We start from the raw sequence: 19142 nt of genomic DNA on the forward strand, positions 1-19142 counted from the left end.
TGTGGAAGATGTTTTTCATTTTGTTTGTCCAGTTGGTGATGAGGTCACAACTCTACACTCGGTGCAATTTGATTTCAAGACAATCGAAGCTGCAACTGATAAGTTTTCGGACAGTAACATGATCGGGCGAGGTGGTTTGCTAGTCATATATGTTGACGTTTAGTAAGCGGTATGGTGTTTTTTGTAGGGAAAAATTTCAACTGGAACTGAAGTAGCGGTGAAGAGATCAAGAGCAAGGTTGTTCTTGTGACGAAGCTTCAAGAAGAAAAATATACTCACTACTTAAATGCGTTTAATTTTTTTTTTTTTTTTACGTTAAAAAATGCTTATAAATTTTGCAAATTACTAACTTACTAGAATCTCACCCACGCGCTATGGAGAATATTTGCGACATATAAATTTTAGTATAATCAATTACATTAAATCATATACAGTATTGGTGTAATGGGTTTGGATAAAATAGTAGAAAGAAAAAAAAAATTGGTAATATCTTTTACCAGAAAAACAAAAATGGTAATATCAAATCTCAATGAGCTAATATATCAAATTCTCTCCCTCCTACCAACAATTTTCTTATCTCAGCCAACATGTCTTCCTTTCATGCAAAAGAAAGTCCAATCATTGGTCTATATGTTATACACCAAATCTGTTCTTAATTTTTTTGAAATATATATTAAGAGGCATTAAAATATATGGTAGTGAAATGTGTTTATCTGTCAAATTGAAGCACATAAAAACAAAAGCTACATTCAAATTTGTATTTTTTTTTTATAAATCCATATTTGTTTGGATACATTCAGATTTATTTTTTTTATCCAAGTTATACACAATCTATCAACAAATCATGACCAAAGAAAAAAATAATTAGTCTTTATATAAAATCTAAAAGATTGACACATGAGCAAATCATTGCTATCAAAAAAAGAAAATTCAAAAAAGCACCGCATGTTTCATTGAAGTAATTCAAAAAACATGTATATCTCGTTTGAAACCATACAATAGTCATTGTTTCGTCATAAGTTAAAAATATGAATAAAAATAAAAAAGTTTCAATGATTAGTGAGGAGTGAATATGTTAGTCGAGTTCTATATTATGGTTAATTAACACGGTTATTTAATAATATATTTGTGAATCAAATGTTTAAATACAGATTCGAAGTATATGCTTAATTTCCAAAAAAAATAGAAATCTATATTTATGATTAAGCTTTTCTTCTCAACATAATTATGATTAAGATTATACTTGCAAATAGAATTACTATTGTGATATGATTTTGTAAACTATTACGTGTAACTGAAAATTTAATTTTATTTTTGTGTTAGTTTGTAGATTTGAAATCAAATTATACACAGTTGTTCCCAAAAATATCAAAATTAAATTATTCATTTAATTTTTGAGTGGTTATGTCAAGTGCTAATTATTAGGGTAATTGATTTTATTTAGATTTCCTTATTATCTCTAAACAGTTTTTAAATATGGTTAGTTCTTTTCTTCATAATCGGAATAATTAACACTAAAAGTTTTTGGGATTTGAATATATTTATAGTTGTACGACATTGATGATTCTCCTGGCAATTTGGTTACACATATCACATATGAGTATATGATTAACTCAAAATATATTAATTTTATTCGATCACTTTTGTTAGGCTTGGAAGCTTTGGAGAACAGGGTTACAGTTACAAGTCATAGACCCGACAATCAGAGAGAGTTCTCCCGGTAATGAGCCTATTATTATTATAAGATGCATCCATATCGGACTTTTACGTGTTCAAGAAGATCTTGCATATCGACCAATGTGGCCAGCGCTTGTCGTGATGCTCACTAGTAACACAGACACTTTACCTGTGCCTCGACCACCCGGCTTTTGCCTCTCAAACAGGAATGAACAATCCACAAGCAGGTCTACTCCCGGTTCTAACAATAATGTATCGATCACAGATCTAGATCCTCGTTAACAAATTTATGAAAGTATCAAGATCTTCTCTTGTTATAGTCAGTTCTCTATTTTATAATGACACTAGATTAAGATCCGTGCTCTAGCACGTGTTAGTTGAAATTCATTTTATTTATATTATATTTTTATATAAAATATAATTTATGTGATTGTTTTTAAAAGTTTTTTTTTTGGATAAAATATTATGCAATAAAATCATATGCTGAATATGAAGGCTTAAAAAAAACACATATTTTGTAATTTTTATATTTTCAATGATTCTAGATAAGTACCTATGTTATAACACTGGTTAAATTTTATTTTGTAATCTATTTTGTAACCTACTATTTAACTTGTAACTAATCAATCTATTAATTTCGTAAATTATTTTTGGTTAACGTTATGGTCTATCGATATAATATGTGGAAAATAAATTTATAATACTATGTTTAAAGATCTTTGGAAACAACGTGATATAAGACTAAAATCTTCTAAAAATACAGTTTGGAATATCCATGATTTTATTTGTTACTATTAATATATTAATTATAAATTTAGAATATCTCTAATATTTAGGTGTAACCATTAATATTAATATATGGATTAATCTATAACCTATTTATAACTTATTTGTAACTATTTGTAACTATTTATTAAAAATATAAAGTCTACAAAATCTATGTTGTGTACTTCCGTTTTATTAAAAAGAGGTTTAGGTGTAACTATTAATATTAATATATGGATTAATCTATAACCTATTTATAACTTATTTGTAATTATTTGTAACTATTTATTAAAAATATAAAGTTTACAAAATCTATATTGTGTACTTCCGTTTTATTAAAAAGGTGATGATTCAAACAAATCTATAAACATATTACATATCGAGTTACACATTTTTTTATAACAAGAAACACGTTTTAAACCTATTACAATAACAAGAACTGGTTCAGACATAAACATATAACATCATCACCCGTAATTAATATTTGAAAATTTTATTGGTTCGTTGTATGATCTAGGAAATAAAGACAGAGAATATTTCTTTCATCAGATTGTAAAATATAATGGGAATTGATTTAGAACAATTTTTGCTAAAAAAAGATAAAACCAATAATTTTTATTTTTATTCAAAGGGCTTGGTGTTACATTATAATAAATTGACGTTGTTCCTTTTTTTCTTTTTTTCTTTTTGCTACTATATATTTTTAGGAACCGGCTTTGGTAGTGGTCGTGGAGGTGTATCACGACATCTGTCTATTTGGTTACATCCCCGATGGTAGTGATGTACCTCCTGATCGGGTGGACATTTGCCATGACTACAGTGTCGTTGGGGATCGCCACGTCCTATCACTGGATAGCTAATAAATTTTGCAGCTGCTACATTTATATTACTTATAACCACAAATGCTATAAATATCGCCACGAGCATGAACCTTTTTGTTCCTTTCAAAATACCCATGATGATTTGTGCTTTATTTTTTTTTTATTTTTTTAGAAGATGTGTATTTGTGTATCAAATAGCTATAAGTTGTTTGATGAGTGTTAAAAAAGGGGTTTCATTTCGTGATATTTATAGTAAACAAAAATTTTGAAAGACAAATCCATACATATCAAAATAGATGCCATAATATCAAAATTGATACCATAATATGAGAGAAATTTAGGGAATTTAATTTAATTTATATCAATCTTTGGATCTGATCTGTTGTGACGTGAGAATATAAGTTGGTCTATTTTTTTCTTTACTTTTTATTTTAGGTAGAAAAAGATAAAAGACAGAAGGATATATAGATCAATTTTCCATATAAACTAAATATATAACCTGTATTTTATTTCTATATACATACTGTATTAGGTGTCATATTTATCCACTGCGTGGAGATGGAAAACAAAATACTAAAGGGGTATATTGAAACATTGATTTTAGAAGATTTTGTGAAATTTAATAAATTTTGGTGATAATTCTGTAACTTTTTATTTGTAAAAAAAAAGAAAAATTTCGTGATTTTGTGAGATTTGATAATGATTGTATGAGATTTTTTTTTAAAAAAAATATATACAAGACAAGTCACGTTACAAAATTAAGTTGAGTCAAAACAGAGTACTACAATCTTAGTACAAATGAATTTTTTTCCATGCTTGATCCAAATAAGTAACGACAATGGTTAATATTCATGTGCTTCATACCATTAACTTTGCTTAGCGTTTTTTTAAAAACATCAAATGAATAAGTCCTTCATTGTTTGCTTGTTATGTTTTAGACCGAAGAACAAGAGAGATATGAATATGAACACAAAAAAGCAAATAAGAAATGAACGACCATTTTTTCTCTGTAATTTTTTATTATTATTTTCTTAACCAATAACAAATCTTGTGAAATAACACCTCTGTGTTCAAAATATCCTAAAATCAATCTTTTGAGATTTTTTTTTTTTAAATCCATATTATTTTAAATAAAACTGGATATGATATGATTTTAACAAATTATTAATTAAACAACAAGAGATTCTGAGTTATTTTGTATGATTTAAAGAAATCTCAGATTTCATAACACTGGAATTGGTAAGTAATTTTAAACTCTAGTTGAATACTATGGGATTTAAAAAAAAACTCCAAAATCTTCTTAAATTCATGTTTCATCACATATCATCACTAATGTTACATAATAATTTGGATTAAACAAAATAGACCTTGTAATTTTATTATTTATTATATCATCTTTTGAGGAACTATTAGAGGTGGACCACGACATCTATATGTGTTTTTTCACATCCTGGTGTGTAGGGGTTCACCGGTTGAGATCGAGTTTGCCAAGATAGCATCCTGGTTAGCGATCGCCACGTGTTATATTGATGGGTAGCCAATCACTTTTGCAGTTGCTACGTTCATGTTTCTTATAATCACCAATTCACCATACATGCTAATGATGCTATGAATTGCCACGAGCTTAAACCTTTGTGCTCCTTTCAAAATGCTCATGATGCTTGGTGCTTTTTTTTTCTTTGGTTTGAAATATGTGTATTTGTGTTTTAAATAGGTAAGAGTGTTTTTATGAGTATATGAAAAAAGGGGTGCCCTTTGTGATACTTATAGTGAAAGATTTTTTTTGAAAGATAAATCTATACATATAGAAAAGCGAATTAATTTCTTTATTTTATATATTATTTTATTTTTATTTAAATTTTTTAAGTGATATTTGTTGAATCATATGAAAATAATTAAATTTTGTCTCAATCTTGAAAAGGAAATTTGTCGTGAAATTATTCGAGTTCTATCAATGTATCGATCATAAATCTAGATCCAAGGGTGTTTTTTTTTTTTTTCATTTATACACTGAACAGTAATGAATATATGAAAGTATCAATTTTATATCGAGATTTTATATCTCTACTATCATTTGAAAAGTTATTTTATAAAATAAACATCAGTTTTGTAAGAAATTATAAGGGTATGTCATTAGAGTTAAGACAAAATCAATCATTTATGAAATAAATACGTGGATCCCGGATCGGATCTAAATTTTTTTTTTCTTTTTTTTTCTTTTTTTGGTCAACAAAAGATTAGCTCAGACGAGCCAATGGGATGAAAAATTGTTTACAAACAAAACCTTATGCGGAGACGTATGCGCTTGGCGTGCCAAAGAATCCGCATTTACATTTGCATTTATAGAAACAAAAGATAAAGAGAAAGAAGATAATTCCTCCCTGTCACTCTTGATCTCGTCGAGATATGTCGAAAATGCTGGCCAGTCATGAGGAGAAGACACCATCTTCACCAAATCTGAACAGTTTGTGTAGAAAGCCACGTCACAAAAACCATGCCCGATCATGCAGCGCATATCCCACAAGAAAGCTTCGACTTCGGCATGCAAGGGAGAAAGACTCCGTCGAAAATTCTTATCCCCCATGATTATCGTCGGATCCTGAAGCTGGGTATAGATCCATCCTGCGCCTGCAAATGAGTCACCCGCCTTCCAAGAGCCATCAATAAAACAACGGTAGCCTGAGTAACTAGCAGAAAGAGAACTTGCAGACGTCCTCAGCCTTGGGTTAGAGTCGGGATGATTGGTATTGAGATCCTCATCCGCAGAGCCGTGCCTACGTTAGGCAATATGAAGCCTTCGCCTCCGGCCCCATTTTAAGAAAAAAAATTTAATAGTTTATGAATTTGTTTACAATGTGAATTTATGACAAAGTTTTATTATAGAAAGTAGAAAAGTTAAAGGGCATTTGCAAATATGATGGTTATTAATAAAATGAGTAAATGCTTTTATTATTTTTCTCTTTAACTTATAAGTTCTAAACATTATGTTTTAATAAATTGAGTTTGTAATTTTTTTTTTAAATTAGATATTGAAATAAAAACAATTAGTTGATAAAGTCGCTTGATTACTCATATTAGGTAATAATTGATAACATTTTTGAGTTATATATGAGTTATGTCCCTAACTCAATGGTACTTTTCCCAAAAAAAAAAGTTATAAAACACTGATTTTGAAAATTTGGTAAACAATCTTTTAAAACAAAAAAATATGTTTTAGAAATAATATTTTAATTTTATTCTGATTATTTGTTCACTAGAGATATCATTATTATAAGGTTTTTTTTAGATACCGCCTCCGGCCTTCTCATCTCCAGGTAGGCCTGGACATTCGGGTTGGCGTTCGGGTTCGGGTTTGGTAGTTCGGGTTTTCGGGTATTCGGGTTTATAGATATGAAAACCGATCGGGTATTCTCTATTATCGGGTCGGGTTCGGATCGGTTAGTGTTGGGTTCGGTTAAGTTCGGGTTGCACCCAAAACCGAAAATAAGATCGGATAACCGATCATGTTCGGTTATTTTAAACCAAAGTGGTATTGAAAGCCCGAACTGCAGTCAAAACCCGATGTACCTATAATACACAACATTACAAAATACAAACACAAAATCATTGAGAATAAAGAGTAAAAGAGATAGAAATCTAAATCCAATATACTTAAAAGGAGTTCCATGACATTAATCCAAATATCCAATAACCTTAGAAAGAGTTGTAGAGTAGAATGACATAAAATCAATGAGAAGAAAGACTTAAAACTAAAGAGTAAAACCGATTGAACAAAAGGTCCAAAACCAAAAAGTATGATAAAGAGTAAAAGAGAAGAGATAATGTGACAAAGAGATTGAAATTCAACATCTTGAAGACTTTTGAAGAGAAAACGCCAATGGACCTACGAAATGTAATGTGAATTACATCAATATTCAAAAGCAAGAAACAAAAAATGTGACAATTGAAATCAGAAAACATAAATGCAAAAGTCACCTTGTATTTAAGCCGCCTACTATCTCAAATCAGATTGTGTTGTTGAATTGGTTTTCAAAGTCAGACTCTGAAAAAGATTAATACAAAACTGATTAAGTACTGTGTAATCAACAGATAAGAAACTAAATCAAATCAGTAAGTGTACCTTTTTCAAGCTCATCTTCAAATTCCACTTCTGCAAGTATCTGTGCATTTGTGAGCACCTTTGATACACATTTGATCTCTTGTTTCATCTATTGCTCTGTACACATCAAAACTTCAACCATATAATGAGTTAGACAACTTCTATATGGGTCTATTATTCTCCCACTAGTGCTAAATGCACTTTCAGAAGCAACACTCGACACTTGCATAGCAAACAGATCACGAGCCATCTGTGATAGAATTGGATACTTGCCACTGTTTACTTTCCACCAAGAGAGTATATCATACTCAATACCCATCATGACTTCAGGATTCTCAACCTTTTCTTTAAGATTTGTCTCCAGCTCATCTGTGTCCCTAACTCCAATCTTTTTAAGCAATGTATTGTACCTATGCTCCACTGGATTGTACCCACAAAACTCATCCTCTTGAGTAGATTCAGATCCTTCCATAGGCTGCTCTTGAGTAGCTTGAGATGCATTTCTGATTTGCATTTCATCATCGGGTTGGACAGTCTTGTTTCTCTCACTATACTCCTTATACATATCCCGCATGATGCTAATAACTGATTCGTACAACACCTTAGCTGTTTTACTACCTTTCCCATACAGATCCTCAAAACACATATTGGCAAACTGCATCTTTTTTCTCGGGTCAAAAACACTAACAATTACCAACATCTTGTTAATGTTTTTCAAGCCATCCCAATATTTTTCGAATTTCATAAACATTTCCTAAGCTTTTAACTTAAGATCATCATCAAAACTATTACAGAGCAACTAAAGCTTTCCTGCTATATTAACTATCTCACCATAACACTTGTGTGCATTCAGTGTAGTAGAAGCTGAAACTACCAATGTGGATTGATAGAAAATATTAAGAAACTTCACTAACCTCTCAACCTGACGCCAATGATCTACTCTAGGTGTTCCAATCCTTTTCTTACCATTATCAACCTCTAAGAAATGGTCATTATACAACTTATCCTCATACTCCATCCTATCAAATGCTCCCTTGAATTTAACAGCCCTTGTCAACATCAAAAAGGTTGAATTCCATCTAGTTATAGTTCCCTTTATTTTATTTTGAGAATCTTAGAAATTTAATTACTAATCTTTTTACTATATTTTAATATATTTGTTATCTTTCTAATATATAAAATGAAAATATTAATGAGAATAAAAAATATGGAAAGATGTTCTGAGACTTTTCCATATCTTTATCAATTTGAATTACCTAAAAACGGAGAAATCTGATAATATTAGCGCAATTTAATCATTAATTACAGAAATTATGTATATCTAGAAATAATTCCTTTTGTATTTGGATACAAACAATAAATATATTTTGACAAACAATTAAGATATTGAATGGTGATATCAAATATTTTGTTAAGATTTTTTTGTTAAAATTGTTGGACACACTTATTCTCCTTATAAATAAAGGCAAATATATGTCAATACTTTTAATTTAACAATGGTAACATACTCTGTTCCTCTCTATTATCTTTTTTTCTTCATCATACATTATTCCTATGACGTTTGCCTTGGAGTTTGGTTTTATGATTATCCAAGGAGACTTTGTGTTGGCAATGGCAGGTTGTTGATCGGCTTGGATTGTAAGTTATTTATAGTTATTTTACTAATGGTTTTAATGAGTTTTCTACTGGATTTGGAAACTTATGTCGTTGATAATTATTAGGTCATGACTCATGACTATCCTCTTTGCTACTCTCAGATGGACTGTTCTAAATCCGGTATAACTTTTTTTATCCGTGTCACATCTATTTCTCTTAATGTTCAGTCAAATGGATATATCACTTAACAACGTTGTTATTTATTTTTGGGGTTTGGTGATTGTAAAATGGTTATAAAGGATTATAGTAATATTCCTACATAAACTTTTGATGTGAACATAAGGACGATTTACGTCTAATGTTGTTGTTGTTGCAGGTTGGTATCTTTGGGGGCTTATGGGGTTTCAATATATTTTTATGTGTATAAATAATTTTTTTGTAGGCTAACAAGCTCTCTTGTTTTTACTTTGATATCTTTAGGGTAGGAAGAAAAATTAACTTCTTTTTCTTATTTTCAGTATTTTAATGTTATATATATATATATATATATATATATATATATATATATGTATTTGTGATAAATACTTTCAAAAAGCTTTCGATGTTGGTTTGTTTGTAAGTTTTTTGTTTGAAAGTTTCATACACAAAATAAAATTTGTATGATTCTTATATATCATTTAATCATATTGCACAAAGATCAATTTGATGTTTAACTAAATCAACACCAAACAATTAGAAAGTTTCATTTAAAATAATTAATTACAAAGTTATATTTTAAAGTTATAAGTAGAATAGTATATGCAATTCCAGATAATATTATTCTCTTTTGTTTTCTATTTTAATATTTTTATTTTTATACACTTGCAGGAAATTCAAGAGAATCAAAAAGAATACAAATGTAAACCTAGCCACATCTGATACTATTTAAATATTATTTTTAATTAAAATGTATAAGTAGATTTGAGGGGAAAAACTGCATAAGTACTAAGTAGATCAAATAAAAATATTACTCATTTATTGGTGTAATTAATCATATATGTTTCTATAGAGATATATGTAATTTTGCAACATGTCAGAACATGTAAACAATATATCCTGCTTGGTATTATTACATATTTAAAATGTCATTAATATAACCTACTTTTGGATTACTTTGTGTTAGTCTGCCCAAACATTCATTTTGAATCTGTAATTTTTATGAATGCAACTTTTACAACTTTGGAAATGTTTTTTTTTATTACTTCTACATGATCAAATTGAATTACATATACTGTTTTGACTCATTATTATTATTTTTTTTTTACCAAACTTATAATAACATTAGTTTTAAAATATTTTTAACTTCATTTTTTATTTTATCAATACTTATTATAATGGAATTCTACAATTATTGCTCCTAAAGACTATGGGTTGAATTAAAATTAGACAAATTTATGTTTTCTGTCAAAATTTTTATATTATAGGTCTTCTCACTATTTTAAATAATATATAAACAACTTAAAAAGGTTAAAAAAATTAAGAACCCTGCACAAAAGTGTGGTTTGATCCTTAGGTTTAGTTCACAGAAATTAACCCCAAATAATTTTAGTTTTACTAATACATAATTAGTTAAAAAATATAATGTATAGGGAAGATCGAATACGAGACGGGAACGATAATTAAAAAAAAATAAAAACATTATATAAACTATTTTCATAGAAAAAGAACTAGAAATAAATATATCAAGATGGTATTATAAAATTCCGATAGTTAAATTAAAGTTCATTTGAATCCAAAATTTATGGTAAACCGGTTATTATTTCAAACGTTTAGAAATTTGATGAAGGTAAAGCAATATAAGTTTATGTTATAAATGGGAAGTGTCTTTAGTCAAGTGGTTACAGCACCACTTCTGCGACCGGTCCCACCGGAGTTCGACTCCACTAAGTCGCGTTACCCCGCGTTGTAGGGATTGGCTATGAATCAGACCTTGTCGATTCAATGATGATAAAAAAAAAAGGTTTATGTTATAAATGCAAGGGTAATTGCAATCTGTACCATCAGAAGAATGAAAAATTAACTGACATCACTATTTACACAGTACAAAAGTCATAAAAGTTACATCATTACCTCTGTATCTATTTGTTTTTCTTATTTTTTTGTTAATCTCTCTCCTCTCTTCTCTTTCGTTCAATCATGTGTCGCTGTGGTGGTTTTGAATCCTGCTTGGGATTGAATCAACTGTGATCTGTTTCAGTTGATGGGGAAACATGACGAGCGGTGAGAAGAGCAACGTAGGAGGATCGACGAGCAAGAGAGTCGGAGCGGAGAACAACGAAAGTGTTCGTGGTGAGAAGGTGAGGTGGAGAGGCAAGTAAAATAAGCCAACTCGGAACCGGCAAGCCGTCAATGGTCATCATCAGAAATATATGATCGGAAATTTTTGGAAAATGTGGTATAATTTGGCAATATTTTAACATGTTACAAAGAGATACATAGTTTGCTACAAGACCATTTATCTTTTTATATATTTTTATTATCCTGTTAATATTTTATATAGCATGTTTATAAATTTTGTATTGTGCTGACAGTTAACGTATCGACTTACAATTTATCTTATCATGTTAAATAAATAAATTATCATCTAACATACAATATATTCATTTGTTATGTATGTCCTCGGCATCCTAGTTTACTAATGTGTAATATTATTTAATATCTTAACTGGTTAAAATAAATATTATTTGATGTATTTTGTATCTTAACATGCTACAAATATGTATAGTGTGTTACCATTATTGTTTTTTTTTTTTTCACAAGAGTCTCTTTTTATTTCATCCAAGGTTCATTCATACAAAGACAAAGACGGATACTTAAACCCGCTAACAAATACGGGAAAGTACCGTAGCCACAAGCCCAAACGAGGGAATCAAAACCCAAAAGAGGGAATCAAAGCCGGAAATATCTGATCTTCCGGAGACAAAAGCTGGCAGTTGAAAGAACTAACCCCAGAGACAAACCGAGGAATTAAACCTCAAAAGCAAATATAAAGGATTGAAGTTTGAAATTCCAGATAATTAAAACCGAAAACTCTAATCCAAAAGCGTCCGATAAACATTCCACAGAACAGGTAGATGTCGGAGAGGAGCTACAGACAGAAGCCTCGAGCAGAACCGATCAAAGGAAAGCCTCCAAAACTGAAAGCCCAAGAAGGGAGCTAAATCGAGCTCACACAGCCACAACAACGACGGAAATGAAAACGGCAAAGCAACAAGGAAAGAGCACATAACCTAACCCATCACAGCCACTTCAAAGAACCAGAAGAATCGAGAAAGCGAAAGTTCAAAGGAAAACCTTGAAATCCGATTGGGGAAAACGCCAAAGAGAATACCCATTCCTTAACACGGACATTCGTCGGCCCAGTCAAAGGCCACCTACAGACCAAAAACTGGTAACGCCACGCAAGAGAAGGAATAGATATCGAACTCACCGCATCGTCTTGAAAACCAAACCTGAGCCCAACAAGAACTTAGAGAAGGGTAGTAGATGCCTTTGCAGAAAATTACTTTCCGAATGATGAACCCACAATCGAAACCTTCGCCAACGCAAAACACCAGCAACTCAAGAGGAGGCAACAAAGTCGAAGAAATAGGAACCACAAATTGCAACCCAACAACTGAGACTAAGACAACCCACAAGTAACCACAAACATAAGCAAAGAACCCCACATAAGCTAAGCCAACAGAAGCAGAGACAAACAGAGAGATTGAGGCCAACGAAAACGCCTTCACAACTCCTTCATCAAAAGATGAAATCGTCGCAAAGTTTGGATCATCGTGAAGAACCTTCGCCGGATGCAGATCTGAAATCGCACCACCACACTCGGAACCCTAATCTCAACACCACCGTTTAGCCTAGTTCATCGGATCCCAAAGAAAAACCTAACAACAAAAAGCAATTAAACTAACTAATTCCCCTCACAGCGCCGTGGTGGCCGCCGGAGAGGAAGAAACCACCGATTTTGTTTTTTGAAACCAGAAGAAGAAGAGGAGAGAGAAGAGAGAGTTCCTTCGAAGAAGGAAAAGATTACTTTTTTTTTGTGTTACCATTATTGTTATCGGTAGTAATATATTTATGTATTTTTAGAACTTATTTTGTATAATATAATAACTCGTTTAACATGATAACTATCCACATAACATATGTTATGTGAACTGATACTATATCATTTAACACGTAAATAAAATACTTATTTATACACACACAATTCACAAAAAATAATAATAACATATTCATGTTAATATTTTATATATAGCATGTTTATAAATTTTGTATTGTGCTAACAGTTAACTTATCGACATACAAATTTTCTTATCATGTTAAATTATCATCTAACATACAATATATTCATTTGTATATATATTGAGAGAAACATAAGGCGATGGCGACGGCGAATCTGAGACAGTGACGATCGAATGTTTTTGGATTTTTCTCTGGTTGGCGTATGGGTTTATTTTGGGGATTCATGGGATCTGGATCTGTGGTCTGGAAGATGCTTGCTGGAATTTCGATTGTGAAATCGCAAATTTGGTGGATACTCTGGGGGTTTGATGGAATCGGGGAAGGTTATGGCAATCAATCCCTGTATTTGGTTTCCTTATTAGGTTTTTTTTTTCTGGTTATGGATCTGCGATTTTGGTATCTGAGGATACGATCTGAGTGGCCTTTGATGGGATTCGGGATCCGGTATCGCCGATCTTCTTGGTCAGGATCCGCAGTTATGGTTTGGGGAATTTTTTTTCCTTCAAGTGGCATGGTGTTTATTTCCTTCATTGGGAGGCTTTCTCAGAATCGGGAGATTGGGAAATCGTATTTTCCGTTTTTGGCTGATCTGCTGCAATTGTTAGTTCGTGTGTTCTGCCCTATAAAGAGTTTATGGGTCTCATTGTGTTGACGCACCTTTCATTGGCTTCTTTCTCTTTCAACACGCTCTTGTGTTTGTTAGCTTTGTTTACGGTTACGAGTGGGTGTTCTTTGGTAACAATGTCACAAGCTGGGCTTATGGGGAGGGGTTGTCTGGGCAAAAGGAGAGTGAGGCGAGACCAAGGCGTAGAATCAAGATATCATACTTTGATAATCCTGCACTCATTGCCGGTTACTCAAAACGGTTGTTGGGAGATGTTTCAACCCACAAATGCAAGACATGAAATCCTTGTTGATTATGTTGCCGCATATCTTGGTGCTGATCTTGGTTCTGGTAAATTCCAGTTTGATTTTGATGAGGAGGATGATATTGTCGAGGTTTTGTCGATGGAGCCATTTCAATTTGACTCTTGGATGGTTTCCTTGGTGAGGTGGACTCAAGTGGTGGATCCTGCTTACCCTTCATCCCTAAAGTTCTGGGTTCGGGTGTCTGATGTTCCCATTCAGTTTTGGGCAGAGACAACCTTTCGTGATATTGGGTCTGATCTAGGGGTGGTTGAGGCAGTTGACATTGATCGTGGTAGAGTCCAGGTCACGGTTGACGGGTTAAAACCCCTTTGTTTTGAGACTGATATTGAGTTCTTTAATGGAGAAGTCACTATCGTTAAACTCTTCTACGAGAGACTCTATGGTTGGTGCAAGACATGTTTTAGTCTTTGTCATGATGAATCTGTCTGCCCATTATCCAAGAGTATGGCTCCAGTGGGTAATCAGGGTCGTTTGGAGGACCACTCCGAGAAAGCTCAACTAATGAGCTATAAGGGAGCGGTTATGAGTGAAGGGAGAAGGGGTGGAGGTCCGCTGGGGGCTCTCAAAGGCAAACATATTGGACCCCAATATGGCGGTTCTCGAAACATTGTTAGATGAATGTTCTAAGTTGGAATTGTCAGGGTCTTGAAAATAAGGCCACCATTGGAAATCTTAGAGATTTATGGAATAAACATAGGCCAGATTTTTTATTTCTTGTGGAAACAAAAAAATCTTTTTCTTTTTTGAAACAATTTGTAGGTCATTTTGGTTATAAGAATTTAAAAACAGTGGAACATGTTGGTTGTAGTGGAGGTTTCGTTTTATTTTATAATAAAGATGATTTTAATATTTCAATTTTATTGGCCACCAACAGATTAATTGATATTGAGGCTGTTCATAATGGAAGGATTTTTAACATAACCTTTGTATATGGTGATCCTGTCCCCAACAAACGTGATATGGTCTGGGAAAGATTATTGAGGATAGGATCGACAAGATTAACTCCTTGGCTTGTAATTGGAGATTTTAATGAATTAACAGGAAATCATGAAAAATGTGGGGGTAAGCTTAGACATGCCGCTTCGTTTTGTGCTTTCAATGGAATGATTCAGGATTGTGGTTTCCTGGAATTTCCGTACCTTGGGGATTGTCTGTCTTGGAAAGGTTGGCGGGATAAAAAAACCTATTCGGTGTAGGTTGGATAGGGCCTTAGGTACTGAGGATTGGCATGATCTGTTTCCGGATACGGTTACAGGATACTTGCCAATGATCACTTCTGATCACAAACCTTTGGTGGTTAGTATTGGTGCTAAGTGCCCGAGAGGACGTCGGTGTTTTATGTTTGATAGGAGGTTGATTGGTAAGGCGGGTTTGATGGATGCTATTTCCCTGGGTTGGGATGGTGCCCGAGATTAGGATTCTACTGGTTTAGTGGCCAAGATTGGGAGTTGCAGACGGGCAATCTCTCAGTGGCGGAAAGCACAGGTTCCTTACGGACGAGAAACAATTGAGGAGCTTAAACAACAGTTGGAGGAGGCTTAGGCAGATGATGCGGTGGAACCGACTATGATATCGGATCTAACCTCTTGTTTGCGTGAGGCTTATAAAGATGAGGAAATTTATTGGTATCAGCAAAATCGGAATCGATGGATGCGGGTGGGGGATAGAAACACAAAATATTTTCAAGCGCAAACTAAGCAGCGCCGGGCTCGAAATCGAATTATTGGTTTGTTGGATAAGAATAATATTTGGTCAACGAAGGACGAAGATATTTGTAATATTGCGGTATCGTATTTTGAAGATTTGTTTACTTCGATCAACCCAACTCATTTTGAGGAATCTTTGAGTGAGGTCAATACGGTAATAACGGAAGAGGTAAACAAGCGTTTAACTGCCCCGGCAACGGAGGCGGAGGTACGAAAGATTATTTTTGTGATGCACCCAGATAAGGCGCCGGGACCGGACGGAATGACCGCTTTGTTTTTCCAGAAGGCTTGGAGGATAATCAAGGATGATCTGGTATCTATGGTTAATCGGTTTTTTGAGGAGGGTGTTTTTGATAAGAGTCTGAATCGTACGCATATCTGTCTTATTCCCAAGGTGGCCAAGCCAACCCGAATGGCAGAACTACGTCCGATTAGCCTGCGTAATATGGGGTACAAGATCATCTCTAAGATCTTATGTCAACGGCTCAAATTGGTATTACCAAGCCTGGTTTCGGAAACTAAATCAGCCTTTTTTGCCAGTTCGGCTGATTTCTGATAACATTTTGATTGCTCAGGAGATGTTTCATGGCCTTTGGACTAATCCGTCCTGTAAAGGTATGTACATGGCACTTAAGACGGATATGAGCAAAGCGTATGATAGGGCCGAATGGGGTTTCATCGAAGCTTTGCTTCGGAAGATGGGTTTTTCGGATAAATGGATCTCCTGGGTTTTGTTCTGTGTAACTTCGGTTGAGTATAAGGTTCTGATCAATGGTCAGCCTAATGGTTTGATTGTTCCAAGGGTTGCGTCAGGGAGACCCTTTATCTCCTTATTTGTTTATTCTCTGTACCGAGGTGCTTATTGCCAACATTTGGAAGGCTGAGCGGGATAAACAGATAACAGGGATTAAGGTTGCTAATAAGTGTCCACCCATCACGCATTTGCTGTTTGCGGATGATAGTCTTTTTTTCTGCAAGGCCGATAAGGATCAATGCAGGGTTGTTTTGGACATACTTAAGAAATATGAGGCAGTCTCAGGTCAGCAAATTAATTTTGATAAGTCCTCCATTCAATTTGGACACAAGGTCGAGGAAGGGATCAGAGGTGAGGTGCAGGGGTTACTTGGAATATCGAAGCTGGGCGGGATGGGCTCTTATCTTGGGATTCCTGAGAGTTTAAGGGGGTCCAAAACTAAGGTTTTTTCCTTTGTTCGGGATAGGCTCCAAAGTCGAACGAATGGTTGGACGGCCAAGCAATTGTCTAGAGGCGGAAAAGAGGTGATGATAAAATCGGTGGCTACTGCGGTGCCAACTTTTGTTATGTCGTGTTTTCGGTTGCCAAAAACAGTCACTTCTAAACTTACTATTGCAGTGGAAAATTTTTGGTGGTGTTCGGGGCAGTCTGGGGGTATGCATTGGTTAGCCTGGGAGAAGTTATGCGGCAGTAAGCAGTTGGGTGGTTTGGGCTTTAGGAATGTTGATGATTTCAATACCGCTTTGTTGGCTAAACAATTGTGGCGGCTGATTGAAGCACCAGACTCCCTTTTTGCTCGGGTCATTAAAGGCAGGTATTACAGGAACTCAAATCCTTTGGATCAGATATGTTCATACTCCCCATCTTATGGGTGGCAGAGTATAGTTTCAGCTAGATCTTTGGTTAATAAAGGGCTTATTAAATGAGTTGGCAATGGCGAGTCCATTTCTATATGGACTGACCCATGGATACCAGCTCAATCCCCAAGACCAGCTTTGAGTAAGGGACCTTTACAAGACCCTTCGTTAAAAATTTCACATCTCATTGATTGCCAAACTAACACTTGGCACATGGATATGCTCTTAGAACATTTTATTCCGGAAGATGCAGCTTTGATTGGGGCTATTCCCTTGAGCATTTCTCAGATAGAGGACTCACTAGGCTGGCATTTCACGAAATCCGGGACGTATACAGTTAAATCAGGGTATGATACGGAACGCTTGGAGAAGCAGCGTTTTTCTCAGGTTACTCGGTATGGGCCGGACATTAACCCTCTCCTAGCGGGAGTTTGGAAGGTGGCTTGTCCACCGAAAATTAAGCACTTTATGTGGCAGGTATTATCCGGGTACATTTCAGTTTCGGTAAATCTGAAGAGGCGTGGCATTACATGGGACTCAGTTTGTACTAGATGTGGGGCTGATGAGGAAACAGTTAATCATGCTATCTTCCAGTGTCCACCTGCTAGACAGGCTTGGGCTTTAGCTCAGGTGCCGGTTGGACCAATTTCCTATCCTACAGAATCTTTGTATGCCAATGTGGATCATTTTCTGGGGTCATCAAATCCGGGTTCTCAAGCTACGGCTTTTCCCTGGATCATGTGGTATATTTGGAAGGTGAGGAATGCCCATGTTTTTGAGAATATCATGGACAAGCCAGAGGATGTAGTTAGGTTAGCTGTGGGTGAGGCGTCTATTTGGCTGCAGGCTCAGACAGAGGATGTAGATGAGGATTTATCCTCAACCCTCAACGTTCCAACTGTTCCGGAATCGGGGCATGTAGGAAACTTGCCTACTGTTTTTTCAGGGTATCAATGTTTTGTAGATGGCTCGTGGAAAGCGGGTGACGCTTTTGCGGGTGCTGGATGGGTGTGTTCATCCTTTCAGGATTGCTCGACGACGAGGGGCACAGCCAATTTCCGACGTAGTCTTTCCCCATTGCATACTGAAGTAGAGGCCTTTGTTTGGGCTTTGCGGTGCATGATTGGACATGACTATCGAGATGTGGTTTTTTACACAGATTGCTCAGACTTGGTGAAGATGGTGTCTTCTCCTCAGGACTGGCCGGTTTTCAAGATTTACCTCGACGATATCAAGATGGACAGGGAGGAGTTTTCTTCTTTCTCTTTATCTTTAGTTTCAAGAAATGCTAATGTAGATGCGGATTCTTTGGCACAGCAAGCGCGTACAGCTTCGCATCATATCTTATTTGTAAACGATTTTCCTTCTTATTGGCTCATATAAACTAATCTTTTTGTTGTTAAAAATATATATATATATATATATATATATATATATATATATATATATATATATATATATATATATATATATTCATTTGTTATGTACCTCCTCGGCATCCTAATTTATCAATGTATAATATTATTTAATATTTCAATTGGTTAATATAAATATTATTTGATCTATTTTGTATCTTAACATTTTACAAATATGTGTAGTGTGTTAATATTATCGTTATTAGTAGTAATATATTTATGTATTTTAATAAGTTATTTT

At 34.1% G+C, this 19142-nt stretch overlaps 1 protein-coding gene and 1 long non-coding RNA gene across 2 annotated transcripts; both read left to right on the forward strand.

Annotated features, from left to right (window-relative positions):
* The first annotated feature begins 8849 nt into the window (after window positions 1-8849).
* On the forward strand, window positions 8850-10049 carry LOC147948589 (uncharacterized). The gene is made up of 3 exons (XR_015579228.1): window positions 8850-9000; window positions 9084-9138; window positions 9826-10049. It is a non-coding gene; the product is annotated as an uncharacterized LOC147948589 (long non-coding RNA).
* A 7650-nt stretch (window positions 10050-17699) lies between these two features.
* On the forward strand, window positions 17700-18874 carry LOC147948590 (uncharacterized). The gene is made up of 2 exons (XM_087467742.1): window positions 17700-18736; window positions 18784-18874. The coding sequence occupies exons 1-2, from the start codon at window positions 17700-17702 to the stop codon at window positions 18872-18874; spliced, it is 1128 nt and encodes a 375-aa protein (XP_087323868.1).
* Window positions 18875-19142: the final 268 nt, after the last annotated feature.

The sequence above is a fragment of the Camelina sativa genome, chromosome 2, assembly GCF_030686135.1.
Source record: "Camelina sativa cultivar CO46 ecotype springtype chromosome 2, ASM3068613v1".
Lineage (NCBI taxonomy): Eukaryota > Viridiplantae > Streptophyta > Magnoliopsida > Brassicales > Brassicaceae > Camelina > Camelina sativa.